This window comes from Convolutriloba macropyga, unplaced genomic scaffold (genome assembly GCF_964194025.1).
Source record: "Convolutriloba macropyga unplaced genomic scaffold, txConMacr16.3 SCAFFOLD_4080, whole genome shotgun sequence".
Classification (NCBI taxonomy): Eukaryota; Metazoa; Xenacoelomorpha; order Acoela; family Convolutidae; genus Convolutriloba; species Convolutriloba macropyga.
In genome coordinates this window covers 1-23,521 of record NW_027453601.1, presented here as the reverse complement: position 1 = coordinate 23,521, position 23,521 = coordinate 1, and the positions used below count along the sequence as shown (strand labels likewise).

General features: G+C 57.4%; 2 protein-coding genes across 2 annotated transcripts; one reads left to right on the top strand and one right to left on the bottom strand.

The window, feature by feature from the left end:
- Positions 1–2,858: 2,858 nt before the first annotated feature.
- Positions 2,859–4,827, bottom strand: LOC142358406 (uncharacterized). Its single transcript, XM_075409811.1, has 5 exons — positions 4,593–4,827; positions 4,261–4,356; positions 3,875–4,005; positions 3,513–3,690; positions 2,859–3,247 (listed from the first exon to the last, which is right to left on the bottom strand). The coding sequence occupies exons 1-5, from the start codon at positions 4,825–4,827 to the stop codon at positions 2,859–2,861; spliced, it is 1,029 nt and encodes a 342-aa protein (XP_075265926.1).
- Positions 4,828–20,231: 15,404 nt separating this feature from the next.
- LOC142358405 (putative sulfatase YdeN) lies at positions 20,232–22,930 on the top strand. Its single transcript, XM_075409810.1, has 3 exons — positions 20,232–20,818; positions 21,431–22,208; positions 22,715–22,930. The coding sequence occupies exons 1-3, from the start codon at positions 20,232–20,234 to the stop codon at positions 22,928–22,930; spliced, it is 1,581 nt and encodes a 526-aa protein (XP_075265925.1).
- The last annotated feature ends 591 nt before the right edge of the window (positions 22,931–23,521 follow it).

Genomic DNA, 23,521 nt, shown 5'->3' with positions numbered 1-23,521 from the left:
AAAAGGTTCAGATAGTAGAAAGAGAGAGAGAGAGTGAGGGAGGGAGGGAGAGAAGGAGAGAGAGAGAGAGAGAGAGAGGAAGGAGGGGGGGGGGGGGGGGAGACACAGCTCCAAGGCAAATCAAACAGCTCCAGCTTCCTGTTGGCTCGTGCCAGACAAGAGGGGCGCGCAGGAGGGGGGGGGGAATCCATGAGAAGGATGAACACATCCCCCTGGAGGCAGTCTGAGAGATAGTGGCAACAGTTGGGAGGATCAAGGTGAGGAAGCCAGGGGGAGCAGCCAGCCGCCTTGGGTAGAGGTACTGCAAGAGAAATGGGTTTGCCAGGCAGAAGAATCTAAATGACAGCAGAGGCAATGGCTCGTGTAGACCTCGAAGACGGAGGAAAGTGGAACTAGTTCAAGCAAGGGGCGAGGGGTACAGAGATGGTTGGGGGGGGGGGGGGTGGAGGAGAGAGAGAGAGAGAGGCAGGGAGAGTACGGCAGATGGGGCATGTGATTGGACAAGGGGAGGAGCACCTGCTGCCAGAGGTGGTGGAGGACGACAAGGCTGCGCTGACTGAAAAGACCCCGCTGTTGAGGTCAGCACCGCTGACGTGGATGGCTTTCCCCGGGCCTTCCATCCTCCGTCATGGTGGCCCGTCTAGCAGTGGTGCCCTTCTTCTGGCCGCCAGCTGAGCTCGGGCTGTTTGGAGCTGTTGAACTCTCACCTTTGCGGCCTTTTCGACTTGCTGCGGCCGCGCGGCCGGCTGGGTGGCTGCTCGTTGGAGGAGGTGGCAGAGGCCCGCCGGGCGGGGGGATCGCCCGCGCGAGGCTGTCTTGGAAGGAGCCGGGGCTCCCGAGGACGGCCTCCGCGCAGGCGAGCGGCCCCTGCTGTCTTCGGCGGAGCTCCTGACAGACAGGGAGCGGCAGGAGGCGTCAGCAACATCAGGGGAAGCCCGCGCAAGGACGGACAGAGCACGATCCCCCCCCCCCCCCCCCCCCAACATCCCACCCTCCCTGGGATTCGCTGCAGCGCAGAGAGTTCTCTTTCTGGGGCGGGAAAAGACAGCTGCATGCACAGCGGCGGACTCTCACGAGCAGCTCTCTACACTCCTCCTCCACCCCACGCAGAGGCCCGCTTTCGCTCCATCCCCCCATCCATTGGTCTCTCTGCCCGACTGGTCGTTTCCCTCTCCTGTCGCTGATATTCAGTTCTCCTTCACCGCATCGCCGAGCCCGGAATCCAACCTCATGCACAGAGATGTGTGCATCTGCCACAGAGCGGTTGCTCACCAATGGGACACAACTAGAACCAGGGACCTGTTCAGGCAAGCCCACAGAGACCATGCCCATCCGTTCATCCTATGCCGAGCCAGGGGCAAGGCAGTAGTACCTCTTGTCCGATCGCCTCGAGGGGTCTGCCCGCCGACCCCTCCCTTTGGCGGTGCTCATCAGCTCAGATGCGGCGTCGGCTGAGACCGTGCCGCCCATGTCTGATGCTCGGCGGCGCTGTGGGCCGGTCAGCAGGAGAACGTCGGGAGAGGACGTGGGCTGCGGGCCGTCAAGCGGCGAGGTCGGGGCAGTCGCTGCAGTGGGCCTGCCACCACTGTCGTCGCTTCCACCCTCCTCGCTAGCACGCCGCTGCTCTGTTCTCCTCCGAGCCAAGGACTGGAAAAGAGAACAACGCAGTCAGAGACAGGGGGGGGGGGGGGGGGGTTGCTCGTCGCAGCAACGGAAAGAGACCGGCAGACAACTGTATGGCATGGAGAGCTTTGCCGTGCACGTTTCCTCCATTGGCTCGGTCTCGCTCGAGCATAAGCGAGCCGTCCCTGCTTCTATGCACAGCAACATGTGCCTGCACAGGTTTTAGTCGGGGGGGGGGGGGGGGGGGGAGTGTCGTTGACCTGCAGGCCTTCAACAGAGTCCAACATGTTGCGCCTTGACTGGAGGATGTTCTCTTTCAGCTCCAGGTAGCTGTTGTCGGCATTGAGCTCCCCGCCCGCATCGTCGCTGTCTGAGCCGGCAGCGGCAGCCTGTGCAAGTGCCGGCGAGGCAAGCGTAGAGGCCACATTGATCATCGCCGCCCGCCTGGAGCTGCCTGCCTTGGCCTTCTGAGGCCGCCCGCTTCTTTGCCATCTGCCTCTCCTTCTCCTGTTCCGCTTCCCTGTGAGTTGAACGGCCATCCCCACACCACATATCAGAGAGAAGGATTGGGAGGAAGGGGGAGGGAAGGGGGGGGGGGGGGAGGGGGAGTGCAAAGAACGACTACACGCTCCTCTGTGTGTGTGTGTGTGTGTGTGTGGTGGAAGGGGGGGGGGGCAGGGGAGGGGAGTTAGGCTATTCCTGGGACCAAGGATGGCGGCTCACACCCTCGGCACCACACACTGCTGTGTCTATCCATCCGCCTATGGTACCCATGGTGATCGCTTGACCGTCCGGACACGTTACCCCGCCCCCCCCCCCCCTTTTGTACCTTCATCCTGTTCCCCTCACGTTGCTGCCCAGCCCTTCCCCTCGCACCGACATGGCCGTTACAGGAAGAGAAAGAAGCTATGCATAGCAAGCTATCGGTGGCCAGGCAAGACGCTGGCTTCGTCCAGGGCATGCGGGACCCAGGTGGTCTCTCTAGGCTCAAACACATCATGGAATCCCTGTCCTGGCAGCCAATGCCGGCTCAAGGGTAGCGCTGCCCTGCTATCAAAATCACTTTGAGCCATAACCTAACTTCGCGATTGACAAGTCTGGCTGAAAGCCGTTCACAAATGCATTCGAGAAAGTTGAAACATAACCCGGGGTTCGATAACACGTAGAGCTTGCGAGGCATTCCGCAGGTCGCCTTCCAGCTGGTGTCCAGAGAAGTGTGGCTGCCCGGACTGGTGTCAAACCCTGCTATGCCCCCTGCGGCTCATGAGGAGGAGCGTGCACACAGCATCCACGGACCTTTCCGCCTCCCGCTCCCTCTCCTGTCTCTCCCGCTCCGCCTGCTTCTGCATCTCGCGCTCCTTGGCCGCCCTCTCCCTCTCCTGCTGCCGCCGTTCTGCCCCGGCCGGATCTGCCACCGCTGGCCTCCACACCGCTGCACCGCCAGACGTTAGGTCAATGGCGCTCCCGCCGTCATCTGCTGCTCCCATCCTTGAAGTCGGGCCGCTGCTCCCCGTGCGGTCAACTGCAACCTTGCCTGACTTCTTCTCAAAGAAATAATCATGGTGCAGAAGAATGGTCTCCAGCCCCTGGGCAGCCTTCGACTTCCAGCTGTCGGTGTCTTGCCCTGAAACCACACAAAGCAGCAGCAGACGCTGTTGGATAGTGAAAAGGCACGTCGGCATTCACTGCCAATGGGAGAGGTCGGGGGCAAGGGGAGCGGGAAGACGCTCGCGGGGTGGGCTGTAAGGAGCAGCCCCTCAGTCAAGCTATCCTATAAGGTTGTGTGCGTATACCGGAGGGAACATGACCACAGCGGAAAGCCGAGCAGTCTAGTGGCGATGGAAGGTTAGGAAGGCCACAGGGGGGGGGGGGGGGGGGGGGGGGTTGACCTGAGGCGGGCTCCTCGAAGACCAGTGGGGTAAACAGCTTGGCAATGGCAGCGGAGTTGCAGCCCGCGCCGCCCTCCACTGGGGGCTTGACGACATGGCTCAGCAGGAGACACAGCCGGCCAAGGATTTGATACTTGTGGGGAGGCAGCTTCTCCACGACCAACCGCATGACAAACGGCTGAGACGTGGGAGGGCCGGGACGAAAGGGGGAAAGGGGGGGGGGGGGGATCAGATGGGTTGACTTGGTTTCCCAAGGAGCGACAGCCGCAGATAGGGATGACGAAATTGCAGTGCGTGAGGCAGAAAAGTTTAGCTCTCTCTCTCTCTCTCTCTCTCTCTCTCTCTCTGGGGGGTGTGCACACCTTTACATGGGAGTTTGATTCTACGGCGCCGGTCATGAAGAATGTGAGTTTATTGGGGACAAGTGTCTCCCCGGTGGCCTTCAGGCTTTTCATGGCTGCCGAGGCCACGATGTATGGTGACGTATCTTTGCCTGGGGAAGTGCACAGCCGGGCAAGGCAGATCAAGGCGAGGGTCGGTAGGGCGAGACAGATATTGTGGGCGGGACCGACGTGAGGGACTCTGATGGCTGCCAGCAAAGCCTTGATTGTGTGTGTGTGTGTGTGTGTGTGTGTGTGTTGCTGCTCGGCGCATGGATGTCGTTGTGGGGTGGAGGGCAAAGGAGGCTTCTGGGGGGGGGGGGGGGGGGCTTCATGCGCTGGTTGGTTGGTTGCTTTGGAGGGCGCACTTGGCTTGGGGTCACTCATTAGGTGCTTCAGCATTGCCTCTGTTTTGTGGGTCTCCGTGTGAGTGAGGAAGAGACCGGGCGCTGAAGGCAGGTCAACTGCAAAGCGGCGCCGGTTAGCGCCGAGTGCCGCCACGGAGGAGACAGGAAGGCAAGCAAGCAGGCACAGGAATGGACAGCCAAATGGGCAGGCAGATGGGTAGGCAAGATGATTGCCGTCAGGTGCTCATTCGCCTGGTCGGAACTGAACAGGTCAGGACAGCTGCTGGTGCACAGGGAAGAGGTGGGGATATAGGGCGAGGGTGTTCTACAGGTATTGCTGTCTCCACCCTCACCTTTCTCCAGAAAAGCGATGGCTCGCTTAAAAACCTCATAGGCTGTCTCCCCCTTAAGCGAAGAGGCGTCAAGAGAGGCCCCAGCCCCGCCCGAGCTGCCCCCCCCCAGGCCAAGACCTTGACCCACCCCGGAGCGCCCGCTGCGGTGGCCACCCCCCTTACTGTATGACTTCTTCGCCGCCAGCTTGGCCGACAGCTCGCGCATAAGCGCGGAGTCATTGGTGGACTTCTGCATTGCTGCCAGACGCCAAGGCAGGCGGCAGGTCCCGCTGGCTGTGCTGTCTTGCCCTCGTCCTCCTGGCTAAAGATAATCAGTGCCGGCCTCGGGGTTTGAATCGAGGCTTAGCCCCGGACAGTTGCCCGCATCCCCGGTCAAGCCCTCCCACCTCGCAGCCCCACGGAATCCGATGCTGGGCAATAGGCGCTCTCATTCCATCGTCTGACCGTGGTACAGGCAGGCTTCGATCCAGCAACTGCAGGTGCTTCCGCCGCGTGCTGGTTGGATTGGTGAGGGGTCAGTTGGTGGTTGACTTCCGTCGGCCCGTCGGCAGCCCGCACACCTGTCGGCACCCGTCACAGACCAGGCCGGCCAACGTATTCGGGCGGGCCCGATCCAGCATGGCGCGTCCGACACCAATTTGAATTGTTTTTGCACACGGTCATGCAACGTCATGTGGTGGCAACCCTGCTCGATCATTTTTTAACCTGCCTTCTCCCGAGGGTGCAAAAAAAATGATCGATCATGTCTGCATTCGGAGATCAAGCCAGGCAAGCTAGGCCGGCCAAGGGCACATGCAATGTCCATGCAGCCAGCATACACTCGTATACACTCGTATACACTCGCTATACATACACTCGCGTGCGATATCGATCGGGAGAATACTTAGTAGTCGTACTCGTACCAGTATGTATAGATGATAGATCGGTTCCGATCGAAATTACAACGAAATTAGCTCGATCCAGCTCGATCGATCTCCGGTCCCAAGCGTACTCGTATCCCTACCGATTTATTGCGCTTTGGGTCGGTATCTACCTACCTAGCCTAGGTAGGTATGAATACTATGGAAATGCATAGATACTGGTACGGGGTGAAAACGACGATGATCTAGGTACAATATTAGTTAGGTATGTATACCGGACCTACACCTATCCAGTATATCTATACGAGTACTCCATAGGAAGGGTACCTACGGTACATTTACTTACTGGCATCTACTCGTACGAGCCTGCTGCCAGTAGTCCCTCGATCTTGCTTTTTTGTTTTTTTTAAAAAGAAATCATCGCTTAGCGAACCTACGTACCCTACGGCATATCCTACCCAGGGTATTCCGCTACTGTACGGATAAGGCGACGGGCCATGCCCTCCTGCATGCCGGTGGCATGTCAGACACAACAACCCTGCCGACATCGGTGACATTGCCGAAAGACCTCCCTCTAGCAACTTATTCCATGGAGACACTGGCACCGTTCTGATTTTTTTCCGTGGACCACCACCGCACGGACGACCCCACGACGGGCGGCCGAAGCTGCTTCCTGCTCTTGTCGTCTAACTCAGAGTACGTGCACACCCTCTACCTCGGCGTGTCGCACATGCAGCAGGCTACTGTTCTGTAACACCCGCACGCAAACATACGTTTTTCCGTAGTCTCCAATAAAACATCAAGTTTATCCACCAGCTGGGCGATGCTGGACCATATGCTGCACCCCGCGAAGTTTGTTGTGCTTCCGTTAAACGCCATAGCGGCGTAAACATTGGTCGGCTTACTGTCTTATTTCGGCTATGCCCGGTTGTACGTACACGCAGCAGCCTATCGCTCGTAAAGTACCCCGTGTTCCTGCACACAGCTCTACCCAATCAAGCCAGTAATCTGGTTCCGTTTATATATATAGTCTACCCAGCCCCCGCTGCTTTGACAGAGTCACTGTTGACATGCATTTTGCAGTCACCACTAGAGGCCATGTTCCCCCTCCCCTCCCCTCCCCTCCCCTCTCCGTCCACACACGTTGGTGCGTGACTTGCTCCAGAAAAAGGTTCTTCAACGAACTAATTCATGGAGGTTGTCACAGCAGTTTGCGACCCAGAATCCGTAAAATCAATCTGCAATTGCAGGAAGGACTAAAGAGCGCTGCCGAGCACACGTCCAGTGGATCTGATGGCCGCGGCAGACAGGCTGCCAAGGCTCGACGAGCCGCGGCAGTCCCAGTCTCCCTCCTGGCCAGGCCCCGGGCTGAACTCCAGCTACCCTGCCAGCAATACCCCAGCACCTCAGTGGGCTTCGCGCCAATCCGCATCGCCGGCTGACCCAGGCCCTAGATTCTCTCAATCCCCTTCAACCGGGGCCTTTGGTCAGTGGCAGCATGGCCGTTCCCGGAGGCTTGGCGGGCCGCCTCCGTCCTCGCCACTCGCTTCTCGCGGGAAGCCACTGCAAGCAACGCAGTGGGTGGGTGACCAGTCGGTGCTGATAGAGAGTATGCAACGACAAGTGCAGTCTCTCCAGACGCGGCTACAGGTAGGGTGCCCCTCTCTGCTCCATTCATGGCGCTGTGTGTCACCAAGGGCAGGGGACAACACATGCGGTGCGTGGAACGATTGGCGTGGCGGTCTCTTGAGCTGAGGATGGCATGGAGTCAAGACTGGGGCAGAGAGGACGGATGGGGAGTACTGAGGAACGGATGCAGGGGTTGGCAGGTGGCCAGGCGGTAGAGAGACAAAGGGACGTCTAGAAGGAAGCAAGCGACGGGTGGATGACGCTGGTGTTCAGGCCCGCAACCACCCGCTAGTGGGACTCCCGGGCTCTCCCGTGCGTTTTGTTTGATTGCCAGCGTTTGCTTGGCCTCGAACCTCGACAGATGGTCACGGCATACACCGAAACGGGGAGGCAGCCGGAAGTACATCCCATGGATGATCTGATGGGGATGCCATATAGGGCTTATGGGCTGCAGCATCAGAGTCAGGTGAGATCCGTGCTCCCCACCCAACCACATATAAGTTCTCAGCTCGTGAGCACCGTCCCCTTCCGTCGTCACACTCTCATGTAGCATAGTATGCAGTCTTGATGTGTGTGTGTGTGTGTGTGTGTGTGTGTGTTTTCTTTGTGTTGTAGCCGCATCCGTGGCAGAGTCGAGGACACTTCAGCAGCTCTGCCACCTACTGGGTTCCTCGGACAGGCACAAGGGGAAGGCAAACGCCAACGCAGCCGCGCCCCAATACGGTGGCCAACGTGTACCATTCCTACGGCGGACTGCAGTACACTTCTGGTCGCAATAGGTCTCCACAGGCAAGAGGGCCCTGCGAGCGCACCCTGTCGCGCACAGCCGTCGACCCGCCTGTCCTGTGCCGGTGTCCTGTAGGTATAACAATGAGGGCAGACTGGGGGGGGGGGGGGGGGGGGGGCTTCAGATTTTTCTTGAATGCCTGACCCTTTCTACCTGCCACAGGGAATGCACACAACGCCAGACCAATTCGCCCGTCACTCGACGCCCACGTGGTCACCAATGCTCACTCGGCCTCACACCTCCATGGATACCACATTGGACACGTGGCAGCTGTACTCTGGCAAAGGAGCCATGAGGAAGTCAAGGGAGTCATTGCCCGCCGCTTCCAACCCCTCCTTGGTGGCTGAGGTCAGCGCCACTCGGCTTGATGGACCACTCAAGGAGGTGTATACCGAGGTGGATGCCGTGCTGCTACGCATACAACACCTCTTTCGAGACAGTGAGACACAGGATGTTGCGGTGCGGCCCTGCAATGATGTGTTTGCCGCCCCAACTGCATGCGGGCCCTTTCCGTCCTGGTCAGCCTAGCTCCCTGCCACAACTGCTGCTTGAGAAACATGGATGCCCAACCCCTCGCCGGGCGGTCTTCACTTGCTGAAGCTAATTGGCTGTACCCTGTGCGGCAACTGGCGCTCCATGCAGGAAGCCGCAGCGGCGGTCATACAAAAGACCTTTCGTAGATGGGTGGCTAGGAAGCGCTTTGAGCATGCCCAGTGGGCCATCCGGGCCTGGCACAGAGAGGTAGCCTACAACGCAACGCCTTGCCCGGGACTACCACCCTCACTGACCCGAGTCCTTGCGTGCCTGTTGATCTGCAGAGATCTGGGTGCACTCCGCAGCTGAAGAGCTTCCACCCCCGTGTTCAACCCCCCACCTGCTCCCCTTGGCCTTCCTCTGTCCTGGAGGCATGACACGAGCTCACTATCTGTGTCCCAACCGGGCTTTCCACAGGAGCATGCAGCTGCACGGCAGCGGCTGCTAGGATGGGTTGCCCGGCGAAAGGAGCAGGAGCAGTTTATCTCCTTGGTCAGGGTCTGCCAGGACCGCGACCTTGTCAGGCTTGCTTTCAGAGGCTGGCTGGTCAACATAGAGGACATACAGCAGCTGATCCGGGATCAAGAGGCAAGGGCAGCAGTGCTGTATGCCCAGATCAGGCAACTCAGGGCAAAGGAGCAGCTCAAGCACTGGCTGGCGATTGCACTGGGGGACCGCTCCCGCAAGGTGTGCCAACGGTTGAGTGATCAGCCGCACTGAAATGCGACACGGCCACCCATTACCCCACACCCTGGCTGCAGCTTGGCTCTGCTAATTCTGCTGGGACGTGCACCGTCACCCTGTACCATGCAGTTTACGATGGATTTCGTTGCGGCGTCGCTGTGTAGGAGGGACAGTTGGGTATTTCTGAGGGTCAGCTAGGGTGCGTGTACGGTCGAGGTGGGAATTGGGAACCCGGGGCGAGAGGAGCTTTCGTGTATACCGGCGGCTGAGGCAGGCCATGTGAGCGATCAGTCCAACGCACGGCTGAAGATTGACCCAGCGATGGAGAGGCACAGATGTGCTGAATGGGGAATGCAGTGGATGCATGAGTGTTGGTCATGACTGGGCCGAGAACGCCAGGCAAGAATCTGTGGAGGCAGAGAGAGGGGGGGGGGGGGGGGGGGATGACATAGCTTTGTCTGCGCCGTCAGCCGCTCTTGCTTTCCTCGATGCGGCCGGTGTGACCCCAACTGCTGTGGCAACACTTGACACCCTCTGTGTGCTCTTTGGCTTATTAACTGTGCGCGGCCGGGCTACAGGCGTGCAAGCGGCGTTACCAGGACAGATGCAACGCAGCCCGATTGCGGCTGACAAAGATGGCCCAAGACATGGGATGGACTGGCAACATCACTGACGACATGATCAAGCGGGAGCTGGAGAATGACGCTGTGAACGTCATGACAATCAAGGCAAGCAAGCAAGCAAGCGCCTGCTTAATTGCCAGCCGGGCCAGAGTCCATAGCAACTCGCAGTGCGGGAGGAATGTGACGTTCAACCGTCTGTTGCGTGGCGTTGTCCTCGGTCCCATCTGATTCCCCACCTGCCCCTCTGCCCCACAGCTCCATGCCCCCTCCTCTCTCTCCTCCTCAGACCGTTGTTCCCAATCGCGGAAACTGCACTCCACTCCGCCTTGCCCTGTTCCCGTGCCAACCATCGCTGTCCTCAAAACCTCCTCCCATTGCTCCTCTTGAACAAAACTTTGCTCTGAGCAGAATCAGTCAACACCGTCCTTTGTGTTTACGACTGCTGGCTTTGGTTGCACAGATACGGATTCGCCAATATCATCGGGTGATGGCTGGATGGGCAAAGTTCGCGCGCGTGCGCCGGATAGCCAAGGGAAAGCATCTCGAGAGTGACCGGAAGTACAACAAGTTCCTGATCAACAAGTGCTTCAATCACTGGCAGGAGCTTGTGTACAACAAGATGGAAAGCTGGAGAAGCAAGGCATGACAGCCCGGCCGACTGCCTGGTGTCGATCTGTGGCTCTCCCCGGCACCACTTTCACCTCTGGCTGGGTTTGAAAGCCTATCCACTGCACTGTCCGCTGCCTCCCCACAGTTCTGTGTACCGTTCGGTCAGAAATGCTCCCATCATGTGTCCTGTTCCCCCCTCCCTCCCTCCCTCCCTCCCGTCTTTCTTGCCTGAAGCACAGTTTACCTCCGTTCATCCTAGCACACACCCGATTGCCCTTCCAGCCTCCGTGAGTGATGCCCTGGCGATGTCATGCTCCCACGCTCTGCCTCCACCTTATGTGGCAAGCTGTGGCACTCCCATCTCACGACATCTCCTGACCGCCCCTTTTTTCTGTGCACAATTGAACGCTGATCAGGGCTGGGACTTCTCCCGTCGGAAGTTGTGGGCAATTGCCAGGCGAGAAGGCAGGGCACGCACTAAGCGGTGGGCTCTGCGGCAGTGGCGAAGACGGGTATGTGCTTGTGATCCAAGAGTGATTTCGTTCGGTAGTACTGCGTGTGTGCTTCATGACCCACCCGGTGCCCAGTCACGTCGTTGGGTGGGCCCACCTGTCCTGACGGTTGGATTTACTGCGGCGGATTGCAGGTCCGGGTGCATGGGCGGCTTCAGGTCTTCAGCAAGGCCATGATTTCCAGGACGCAGGAGAAGGTGTTCCAGGCCTTCCGTGACCAGGTTGCCGTGCAGGTAGGATACGCCCTCCGGCCTTGCCGGCTGCTTCGGTTCATCGGCCGGACAGTTCTTGCCATCTGCATGTCCCCGGCGATGAATTTGAGTAGAATGAAGCACGCCTACCAGACGCATCAGAGCTCTGCTCTCGGGGGTATGCTGTCGGTTTACCTGTTGCTCGTGTGGAGCATGCCACTCTCTCCCTCTCCCTCTCCCTCTCCCTGTCTGTCTGTCTGTCTCTGTCTGTCTCTCTCCCTGTCTGTCTGTCTGTCTCTCTCTCCCTGCCAGAGGGATCGGCATACAACACCGGGGTTGCTTCCGTAGTCTGGACCACCACATAATTGCACTCTTTCCCCTCTTGCCTCACAGTGTTTGGTGCACTTTGGTCTCGCAACGAGCCGTTAACCGCCGAGGCAGGCGATCATAGGTCATGTCATAGTCCCACTGTTGTTTGGTGGCGGGTGGACAGCCTGTGGCCCGAACTAATCTGGCCTGCCGCTGTCGTGCGCGTCTGTCAACAGCTCTCCATAAAAAAGGCGGTCACGGACCGATGGGCTCTGTATTCAAGAGACAAGTTTGCCTACCCATTTCGCTGCTGGGTGAAGTACACTGTCCGGGAGCGCCTCCTCAAGGAACAGCGCATGAAGGTGAGAGCTCCGCCGCACGCATTGGCTTCCCCATGTTAGTTCCATCATTACGAGTTCATACGACAAACAGTCTTCTTCGGAGCGCCTAGGGGAGGCGGGGGCATGCAGCACTGAGCAGGCCCCAGTGTCCGACATCCTCCGTTCCTCCCCTCCACCCCCCTGCCGTCCCTTTGTCTTCCCCCTCCTCCTCCACTTTCTGACTTCCCCTTCGCCATCCTCAGTGCGCCATGGCCTCTGCCTCAGTGCCCTCAGTTTGCAGGCATGACTCTCAGCCTCCTGTTTTGCGCCGGCCAACCGCTCGGACTCGCTTTCTGCTATAAGTGCGCGTTTCTCTGTTTCCACAGGCTGCCGGAGGCATGCTGTACCGGTACCGACGGCGCCTCATGCTGCGGTGCTTCAGTGCGCTTAAGATGAACGTGCAGCTGAACCGGGTGGTACTCGACCTCACATCAATGGAGACGGCCGGCGACGGCGGCGGCCTGCCAAGCGGTTCCTCACCCGAGTTTGCCCGCCCGCCGCTGTCTGCAGCCACGACTTCTAAGAGCCTTCCGGCCAGTGGGCCGATGCCGCGAACGCCGTCCCTGAAGCAGGAGGACAGCACAGAAGCAATGGATGCTGAGCTGGAGGCTCTTATCAGCAGTTCTGTCGGCCGGCCATCCAATAGAACAGGATCGGCGAGAATGGTTCGACAACGCAGCCGCAGAATATCCAGGGTAAGTCCCAACTGCCAAGACTTGTTGTGATGACAACGATGACGATGATGCCTCTGTCGGATCACCAGCACAGATAGAGGATCGAATGGCAGTACTAGCCTAGGATGTGCGGCCGCTGGCGGCTAGAGTTATCTCTCCCCCTGCCTGTTTCCCCTCTCCACCCCCTTGCCCATGCCCCCATCATGTGCTTGCCCTCCGCCTGTACCACGTAAGCATAGCCTCACGTCGCGCTTCATGGGTGTCCACAGTCTGTCATATTCCAGCCGGAGGCGAATCTGGGTTCAAACTCGTCGGCGCCGTTCGCATTCCAAGCAGCCGAGGAGAAGGAGCGCATAATTTCCAGCATCGAACGCAACCTCGAAGCCGTGCTTGCCCGTCCTCTGGACAACGCAGAGATGGAGGCTCACCGGCTGACTATCTTCCTGGAAGAGATGGAAGCCAGGCTCAGCGATGCCAGGCAAGAATCTGGATTTCTGCTTCCTGTGTGGCATGTTCACTCGCTTGCGTATGGCTCGTGGACGGTTCCCCCATGTGACAGTGGATTCGCTTCTGTATGTTGGCTTCCCTGCAGGCGTACAGACGGGCCGAGAATCGGGAGTCCTCTGCGGCTAGAAGTCCCGCAGTCGCCAGCTGCAGACCCCATGGACCTCAACGCCAGCATAGGCAGCAGCGAAGGGGGCCGGCTGCTCAAACCGCCTTCTAGAGCTGGGAGCCGCCCTCAAACTTCGGCCAGCGTGGATAGTGAGGGTGAGCTCGTCATGAACACGGTCCTGTGTTATTTCCTCGAGCCCCTCACCACTTCCCACCCTCCCTCCACCTCTCTTGCCGTCCAAGTCTGCTGCTCGGGCTAGCTGTGCCCCTGTAACCCTCGACCGCGTCCCCGGTGACTGCCGTTCACCCTTGCGCTTTCCCTCTGCAAAGCACGCGCAGGCCACACCTTCCTGCCTGTTCCTTCCGTTGGTGCCTACCACCAATACTTTGGGTGGACCATAATTGGTCCCCCCCCCCCCCCCCCCCCCCCCCGCCACGTACACCTCTTTATGCTCCAGACACGTTGCACATTCAGACCTGGAATCCAACTTGGCCCTGTTCGAATGTGTATGCGCAGGACGTTCATTGTCGAGCCCGCATCGTAGGAGTGCCCGAGGAAAGCTGACAGGGAGCAAGTCCGTCAAGAGCAAGCCGAGTAGGGGGCGCTCGATGTCCAGACACCAGCGTGCCTTTTTCCAGGCACTGGAGCCTCAAGAGGGAACGCCGGACTCACAGAGTGAGGAGGCCAGTCTGGACCTGTGATGGCCTCGCCGATATTACCGGTGGGAGCATCGAGCAGCGTCTGTCAAGCTGCATGGCGAGCACTTCCCAGCGGTAGCCAGGCAGCACATTGTCTCACGCTAATAAAAATGGGTGCAGTGCCTGCTAGACTGGTAGTGCTGGCTGCCCTCGAGGTCCAGGCCAACACAGTGCTGACTGGATTTCCCTGGATTGGTGACCCGACCACTGATGAGCGAGAGGGGTGTGTTAGCACCCCCCCCCCCCCCCCCCCCCCACACACACACACGTAACAACAACACAACGGAGATCTGCGGCGAGCGTATTGATACTGAAATGCTTACCCAGCTGGCCTGCAGGAATAGGGCCAGGTAGGGCAGTACATTTATACGATTTCAATCATGGTATGTGTTCTAACTAATGGAACTTTAAAACCAGACGGAGTTGTCTGCAAAATGGCAGTTGAGACATGACAACATATCTGCGTGAATTGACAGGCCAGCAGTTCCGACAGCATCCTGAGGTAGGAAATTGTGTATCTATGTTTCAGAGGAGAGGCATGTCACGTTTGCAGCCATCGGTCATCAGTTGTATGGAAGCTGAAGCGCAGAGGAAATTCAGGCTTCTAGACCGGCAGAGATCACGTGGGTGACATCTGCTTTGTTGCATGCAACGGCTCACGGTTCTTTTCGATGCGTACTGGGAAACATCATTCCACAGGGATACAGAGATATGGGCGGTGTGTCCTCAGCTTGTCTCAGTCGAGATGACGTGCAGTTATCAGCTGATCAAACTCGGTGGAATTGTCAAGAGAGTTGTAAAGGTAAATGTCGGCAGCGAAACCTGCAGGGAGTCCCGCGATGACAGGACATAAGTTGGCCCCGCATGCCCCAAGGCTCGGGATGACGGGAGCCAGGCCATTGACAGGGGCTGTGGACAACGCCAGAGAGGCATCTGCCCCCATGTTCATGAAAACCCACGCGCCGCCCGTGATGATCGGGATGCCGTTGACGCTATCCTCTTCGTTAATGGGCACCACGGGCTGCATGTTCTCAAAGTAGTTGAATGTGGTTGCACTGCCGGGCGGATTGGGCCCTGTCACGTAGATGCCCGTTCCGACGATGAGATTCGCGCTCTTCGAGGAGTCGGTGGTGGAGAAGTATGTCAAGGTCCCTCCGACGTGGACGTAGTCAACCGGAACAGTAATCTGCAGCCACTCATTGGGCTCATCGATGCCGTCCAGCCCAGGGCTAGAGTAGTAGACCGGTATGTCAGGGGATCCAACCAAGTCAAAGGGGTTGACGAGATCCTCCACCATTCGGAAGATCCTCAGGGTAACTGCAGTGAAAGTCACTCCGGTTGACACAAACGGGACGTTTCCATCGGGGTCACCGAAGAATTCGAACTCGGGGGTGTTCGCCCCGTCGACGCTGTCACCGACCCACCACTGGAGCTGCGGTGTCTCCAAGTCTCCACAGCACACGACCGCCGCCTTGAATTCTTTCTCGTGCTCCGGCCAGCACTGCTTGTTCTTGCCGTTCTTGGCCTTGGCCACCCACAGTCCCGGCTCGCCGCTCTGGGTGTCGCATTCTGTGCCAGTCCAAACCAAGTCGTTGTTGAAGCCGCACCCAGAGCCCTTGGCCTCCTCGTTCTTCAGCTCCGTCAACGAGCAGAGCCTGAAACCGACATCCTCGCACAGGACTCGAGCTTTTCGGCCCTTAGCCCGGTTCCCTGACCCACCCACGCAGTCCGTTAGCTCTGCAGAGGCGCAGACCTCCTGGCTTCCGTGACCCGGGGGGACCTGCATGTGGCCACAGCCGACGGCGCTTGCGCCGTGCACGCCTGCCGAATAGAGAAACACGTCGAGCACGACTGCACATATGGCCAGCATCATGGCCAGACTGCGCTTCATCTTGCAACAAAATTGGATTCTCTTGTAGGGTTTACCAGGGTGCTTCCTCAGTTGGCCTGAAAGACAGATGCAACTGTGCGCGTAACCGCTTGATCGCTGCAAACCCGAGCATATGGTGAGTAGTGGCGACTATCGTATGAGACTGAAAGTCAGTACTCAGTAGTCACAGCTATAGTATAGCGGTTCACACAGCTAGTACGGGTTCCGTACGCCAGGTACCCTACGAGTGGGACGTGATCCGAGGGCTGTGTATTGTATGGCATCATGGGTGCAACAGCCGCCACAGATGATGGGTCTGACATGACATTTTAGCACGATATCCGACATCGGATAGGTCTATTCAGGACTCATGGTACGTCGCCGCGTTTTTGTACCAAGCTGTACAGTGTACTGCATCGTGCATGGCAGGGCTCCTGGCCCCCCTAGGGTAGGTGTCGGGGTGGTTAGGGTAGGTCACAGGCCGGGGGGCCGGGGGCCGGGGCGCAGGTCAGGAAAGAGACCGTACGGCAAGTGGGGCAGGTACTGTAGATGCCGCAGGTAGGGGTATGTAGCTACGTAGCTACCTAGGTGATAGGTTCGTAGCTACCTAGTTAGGTACTAGCTAGGTACCCTACATACCGAGGTACCCGCGACAGTACCCTACTTACCCTACCCTCCACCCCGGTAGCCCCTCGTAATCGTCATTCGTCTTGTCGGCCGGCCTGTCGATCTCGTGATGGATAGGGTGGGCAGTGGTGCCCACTTCCACTCCCACTTCCACGTCCACTTCTGCACGACGGATGGAGAGCTACTGTAGGTAGGCGAGCGCGGTGCATGTTTTGGAACCCTCCGGGCGCGCCCTGGCCCAACGCCGCGGGCGACGTCCTGGCAGTACGTCGGGTACCCTACCCCCATATGGCTGTACTCGTCCCCTCGGCCTCGGCCCCTCTCACTGTAACTGTAACAATCCCCTTCCCCTCACCCCCATGGCTGTACTCTGTCGCGTACTCTGGGGGTCCACTGCAGTCTGCACTACTGGGTCAGGCTTTGCCCTTTGGACCCAGCGCCTTCTGTCCTCACTCCCCACTCCATGGCCTATATAGGGATAGGTTGGGTACGAGTAGGTACCTATACCTATCTCCAACCTGGCTAGGTACCCTACCGGCTACACTTTCCCAGCGCAAGCGCGCTTGCTGCAGTCCTTCCCTACATGAGTCCCATGACCGCTAGGTCATTTTTATAATACCAGTCTCAGCTAGTCTCTAGAATTATGACACACCCGGTCGACGTACGGTAGGTATGGGGGCTTAGTGCTTACTTGTTTGAGTAGCAAGCAGTACGTACACTTGTACACTAGATATATATGTACCCCATTATTATGATAATAGGCTACTATCTATATTAAATAAGCTGTATTACTATTTATTCGTATGTACGCATGGATATTGCCTATTGGATATCGCCTCGTCTCCTGTACGAGTACGCGTACCGCGTACCACCGCAGTCCGCATCGGATCGCATCCAATTAAATTTTAAAGCCCCACATGAGTCCCAACGTACCAACACTACCCGCGTACGTCTACGCGTGGACCGTACTAGTACCTCCTGCTAGTACTGTACGAGTACATGATGTTACATATAAGATACAATGTACTAGCTGGCGATAACGCACCGCGGTCGGTCCGGCTACTGGCATGAATGTACTGCGATTATGTACATCCGCGTGGGCTTCGATCGCGAATGAAACTGCCAAATCGGCAGATGGCAGACAGACAGACATGAGACAGCGGACACTATTTGATTTTTTCATATTGGAAAGCTAGGTAGCTAGCTGCTGTATCTGCATACAAGCGTGCAAGCTAGGGGGAACGCACGGCTAAGGATCCGGGGGCTTCGCGCCCTGCCTGGCGATCTCAAGTAATTGCCTAGAACATAATCAGAAGCTGGCCAGGCAGCCAAACAGAGGGACAGATAGACAGAGAATGCACACACTTTCATTGTAAAAGTTGACGATGAATATGTAGCCAGCTAGGGTGTTGGGAATCATGTCCCACTGTCACTACGTACCGGATGCAGCTGTTGATCCGCCTTGCGCCTCGACCCTGCCTACGTCCTGTCAGGTGTCTGTCTCTCCATATGTCTGGCTGGGTGCCTGTCGAACAACACATGTGCTCGTGCCCGGGTGTTACTGTTTGAAATTGTTATTTTCCTTTACTAGTAACGGCCATGGTGTACTCTGCTATTCCAGTTCCTATCTGCCCTAGTGCAAGGTAGCAATTTGGATGAACGCCCCCGAGTACACCCCATGGCTTGAAATATGTGCAAATGTGTTTGATGAGGGCGGCAGTGAGACACAAGTCTTGCACCCTTCGGCCCCCCGGGCGCGCGGGGGCGGGGGGGGGGGGGGGTATAGAGGCTTATGGGCAGGTAGGAGTAGAAGCCTGACCGGCTTGCCCAATCTGATTTCCTCCGCATCAATTCACAATTTACTGTAATTTCCTCAGTCACACTATGGCTGAACGAGTCTTTTGTGCTTACCTGATCCAACCAACGTATACACTGTGGTTTTGAATTCTTCTTTGATGCCTCAGCGACCGAGAAAGAAACGCAATTCTAGATATGCCGCACTGAAGGGGAAGGTGCGAGCTACGAGCTGCACCGGCCGCCTGGTCTGCATGCTGGGGTTCCCTTATGGGTCAGGGCGATCTGCTCTTTTCTGAAATCCTGCCCCTCCCCTTTTGCCCTCCTCCCTTGTCCTCGGCCGCCTCACTCAGCCATCAAATGTTCTTGGTTGACATGCATACATATGACATGGTAGCGCGGCTTAAACACAGCGGATGGCAGGGCCTTTCGACCATAGGCGCCCTTACATTGTCGAGCAGCGTACTGGCGGAGTGTAAGTACATCATGCCTTCACACTACAGTTCGAGCAAGACTGTTCTCTGCGCAGGGTTCCACACGGCCGGGCCTATGGCTGGCTCATGGTTTGTTGGCTGCGAGAGCTAGCCAAGCCTGGTCAGGCCAACAACCGCCCTGGCTCGTAGTGCATGAATTGTGTCATCGAAAGCTGTTGTCTGTACCCAATTTTTTTTAATGGGTTTGGACGAGAAGTGTATTGCTAGCCAGGTGCGAAGAGCGTCGATCATGAGATGAAACAACTAGACTATATAGGGATCTTGTTGTCCATGGCTTGTATTGTATGACTGTGCATTGCAAGGGGGGGGGGGGGGGGGGGGCGTTATTGTAATGGGGAGGGTGAAGCCGCTCAATGTCAAGTGCTGGACCGGCTCGCTGGGCAGACACTTGACCGTACGTACGATATCGTACTCGTACATGTATTGTCATCGATCGATGGCATGCACATTCGATATTGATATGAGCTTGATGCGTCTTACCCTACTGTAGTAGGTAGCTTGAGTAGTATCCGGGTAAGTGCTGGGGTACTAGCTAGCTAGCCAGCAGTCTGTAGTTTGTACAATATGTAGGACGTACAGGTCTGTAGTACGGGTGTAGGTACCACCTTTGTTTTTCACACCCGGGACTCGGGAGTCTCCCGGCGGGAGAAGGTGGGTCGATGGTGGTTGGGTGTAGCACCGTACAGTAGTCCGTACGTCATGATCATCATTCTTTAATCTTTTTGTTTTTCACCCCCGGGAGAAGGCAGGTCAACCCTACTGTAGCACCTTCAATTTTTTTTTTTGTAGCACCCTCATATTCAGGTGCATGCCCAGGCATGCCTGATGCCTGTAAAATGTCGCCGCATACCGAACATCGTTAGACCGATCCTGATTATACAGGCTGTACTCTTGTAGTACACACCCGTACACACTCCGGAGTCCGGAGTGTAGTACGACTACGAGTACTAGTGTAGGAAATGTACACTACTGTATATTATATCAGATTATATAATATATGCATGCTGATGCATGTACGCGCTCGTACGTATACTCTGACCCGCCCGCCCGGCCGGTCCGGAGACTGTACGAGTACCAGCCAGGCCGAGCTGTCGAACGGGGTCTGGTTGGGTGCAATTAAAACGTAACAACCGACTGAACAGCAGGACTTGACTCCAGACCGGACGGCGGACGGACGCGGCTGTGGCACTGATGTGTATAGTTGTCACTTGTCGAAACCCACCGTGCCCCCTCTGTTAATCTTTTTGCCCTCCGATCCCCTGACCATAGAAATGGCAGTTGATTGATTGTGCGAGACACAAGGGCAACGTTGACAGCAGAGGGCAAGCTACGCCGGGGCTAACACAGTGCAACGTACACGGGCTGCTGCACGAAGGTGCTCTTTCACTTTTCAGCACCTTCGCACAGACCCCGGACTGGCCGCACGTGCGCACTTCTCAGATCGGGCCACTTGTCCACGCAGGCCTTGCTTGTCCCAGTAGGAGATACCGTCGGCATTTTTCCCCAAGAAGCGCGATCTGTTGAGAACATGTGCCGAAACGGCCACCGGCCTGCTGACAACCGGGTGCTAGGCCAGTGAGCTGGCAGGGCTGCCTCAGACACACCTGACAGCAACGGCCAAAGAGCATACGTCCAATAATTCTAGGTTTCGAATTTTGAAAGACTGACCGGTGGCTGACGACGAGATAAAATATTTGGGCCCTGACCCGCGGTGTGTACGACGTACTAGAGCATAATACATACAAACCAGGATGCGGGGGAACAACACACCAACCGGGGCGTCGGGAGGAACGCGTGCCACCGCAACTTCAGCGGTCTGGGCCTGCCGCAAGGCGGCTGGTCCCACAGCTGTCGCATCCCTCACTGCTCTGGTGCTTCTCCTGCTGGTGACGACAGCGGTGCTCGTCACGGTGTTGCCCACGGCGTCCGCTACGCCGATGCCAAACGTGGTTGTCCTGCTGTCTGACGACATGGCTTGGCTTCCGCACTGGGCGGAGCAGCCGTTGGTGAAGAACCAGCGCCACTTTACAGAGCGCCCGTCCCGAGCGAAATCTAAGGACGCGGTTTGGCATTTACCGTATTCCGATCGAATCCGTCGGGAGGGCGCCGTCTTCGAGCGCGCGTACACAACGTCGGCCAAGTGCATGCCGAGCCGACTCGCCACGCTAACCGGCCGGGTGCCGAGCCGAGCTGTGGCGTCTAGAAAATACTCTCGCGAGCACAGCTCATATATCGAAGGCGGCGACGCCGACTGGCGCGCTCGCATCGAGAACAAATGGGTTGGAATGTCCGGCATCGACGAGGAGGAAAATCTCCCGAGCGCCATGCAAGACATAGGGTAAGCCCTCTTGTTCCAATACCCCAGCTGTTTACAGCTACCTGCAGTACACCGATCTCATAATGCTAACCCACGCAGCGCCAGACATCAGCGCTTGACATCCTTCCATATGGTAGCAGTGCATACCCCATGTTGATCTCGCGACAGCTTAGACGTGCGTATGGTCCAAATTGTACGTCCTGTAGTGCGCGATCCCTCTGATCGGGGCTGCCAGACGTGCCCCTCCCTCTTCCGCTGGCCGGTATTATTTCCCGATCACAATCTCAGCTTGCATACATGTATAGCTCCCACACAAGCCAATTACACTCTTTCATCCTCCCCCATCCCCTCTCCTTCCCGATCCCCTACCGCTGCAGTCACTGGGCCTTGGCTTGTCTTTCACATTTTGCTTCCATGCCTGCTCCCTCAGCTTTAGTTCTGCCCAGGCACCAAACGTAATAATTACAATGAGACATGCATGTCCTCTGGTCCTTGCCTCGCCTCTGTTCCTTTCTGGCTCGGGTTCATATGTGTCGTAGCTCGCCGTTCCCTGGCTCTCCATGAGCATCTCTCCAGACTCCTCAGCATGTAGCGACACAAGAGATAATGTGTTGATATTACACCGCACTGCAGGTATCGAACCGGGCACGTCGGAAAGTGGCACATTGAAGTTGATGTGACTGAAACGTCCTTTTTGAACTACACGAAAGCTCAAGAGCACGTTCGGAATTCTGGCTTCGATTTCGTCGGGGGTTTCTATTCACATAACCTCGGGGGAACGGTCAAGGGGAGGTTTGATTTCAGCCACAACCTGGAGTGGCTTGCGGCGGAAGCCCGGAGATTCATCTCTCACAGCGTTGAGGACGAGGAACCCTTCTTCCTGTATTTTGCACCCACCACGCCTCACCTTCCCGATAACTACGAGGCTATGACCGAGTACAGTGTTCGGGCCACTCCGGCAGGATGGCTTGATGATGATCCGGAGTCTGGTATGCCCAGCCGAGAAAAGATACTCGCCGGGCCAAATGTGACAGAGGAGAACGCCGGCTATTACTGGACTGACGCGGCATTTGGAGCGATTTACGAGCATTTAAAGGCCCTGGGGCAACTTGACAACACAATTCTGGTGTGGGCGGTGGACCATGGCCAGAATACGAAAGGAGCGCTGTTTGATGGCGGCTCACGGACGCCAATGGCTATCCGCTACCCTCCTTTGGTGCCTCCTGGTAGCCGGTCATCCAAGCTGGTCTCGCTGGTCGACTTGTTACCCAGTTTCCTCTATGTAGTCGGTGCTGATGATCCGGGCTTTGTGATGGATGGGGCAAGCGTTTTCCCACTGCAGGCCAAGGGGCGCGACGTGGTGTACTTGGAGTTAGGTGTTACCCGGGCGCTCGTTACATCCAAATACAAGGTAGGCTCCACCAGACTGTCATGGACTCATACGCTCTATCACCTACGTTTCCGATTTGGAGTTATTTCCATATTCCCTCCCATTCTCTTCCTCGCCTCACTCCTCACTTCGTTTCTCTTCGCTCCTCCTCTCCCTCAACCCCCATTTCCCAACTGCCTGCTTTCTCCCCCCCCCCCCCCCCCCTGCCCCCCCCAGCGTGCGTTGTCAGCCCTTAGCTCTCTTCTCCTTCCTTGCTCTTGATGGATACATGCTTCCCGCCACACAATCCCTAACGGTCCCCTGCTCCCGCGCAGCCACCTCCCCGGCGCTCCCTCAACCACTGAGTGACTCGTTCATGTTCGTCCGTCACCCCTTCATCGATGCTCTGGCACTGTGTTGCCTCTAGAGCCCCTCCATCACTCTGGCTCCCTTCTGTCCATGGTCGCTGACCCCCCCCCCCCCCCCCCCCCGGCCCTTTCCGTCGCAAGTACATTGACTTTGCTGCCGGAGATGGGAGATGGGTCCAGCAAAAGACCGGGACCATGGCCAAGATACATCCTGACTACTTGGACCGATATCAGCTGTATGACCTGGAGAAGGACCCCAGCGAATCGAACAACATCGCTGACCGCGGACCGTACCACCGAATACTGTCAGGCTTGTTCAATGCAGCATTGCATTGCATTGACAACAAGCTGCGCCTGTCCATACCTGACGAGGAGGCCAGGAGAAAACTCTCTTGAGGAATGCTACGCTCTACTGGGCCCTGTACATGAAGAAGCATAATCCTCCCCCATTGGTCTGTAACCCATGGCTCTGGGGTGCAGACTGCTGTCCTGTAATATTGATGCCTTCTCTCCATGAGTATTGCTGTGTCCCCTGGGTTATTGGTTGCTGTCTGCGTGTTCCTTGGGCGATGTGTCATGGCACGTTGCGCTCTTTCCCCTGTCCCTCTCGTGATGATAATTGGAGGCACCCGGGCCTATGAGGCGAAGGCAGTCCAAAGAAGCAGTGTTTTTTAATATGTCGGGCTTGGGAGGCATAGGGTGCTGGAGGCTAGAGGCATAGGTTGCTGTGGTGTTGTTGTATCGGGGCAGGGTGGGGCGAGGGCGGCCAGGAAGGGCTGGGGTTACAGTGCGGAAGGGGCGGCTGGGCCCTTCTCTGCCACACTCGTTCAACTCCGGGCCACATGTGCCCCCCCGGGCATGTGCTAATGGCAACGGTCACTGTAGAATCGTTGTCAACAGTGGCGCTGCCATTGGCATGCTGCCGCCGCTGCTGCTGTTGCTATGGGGGGTTCCACGGGCTTTTTGCAGGAAGGGGTAGGGGCACGG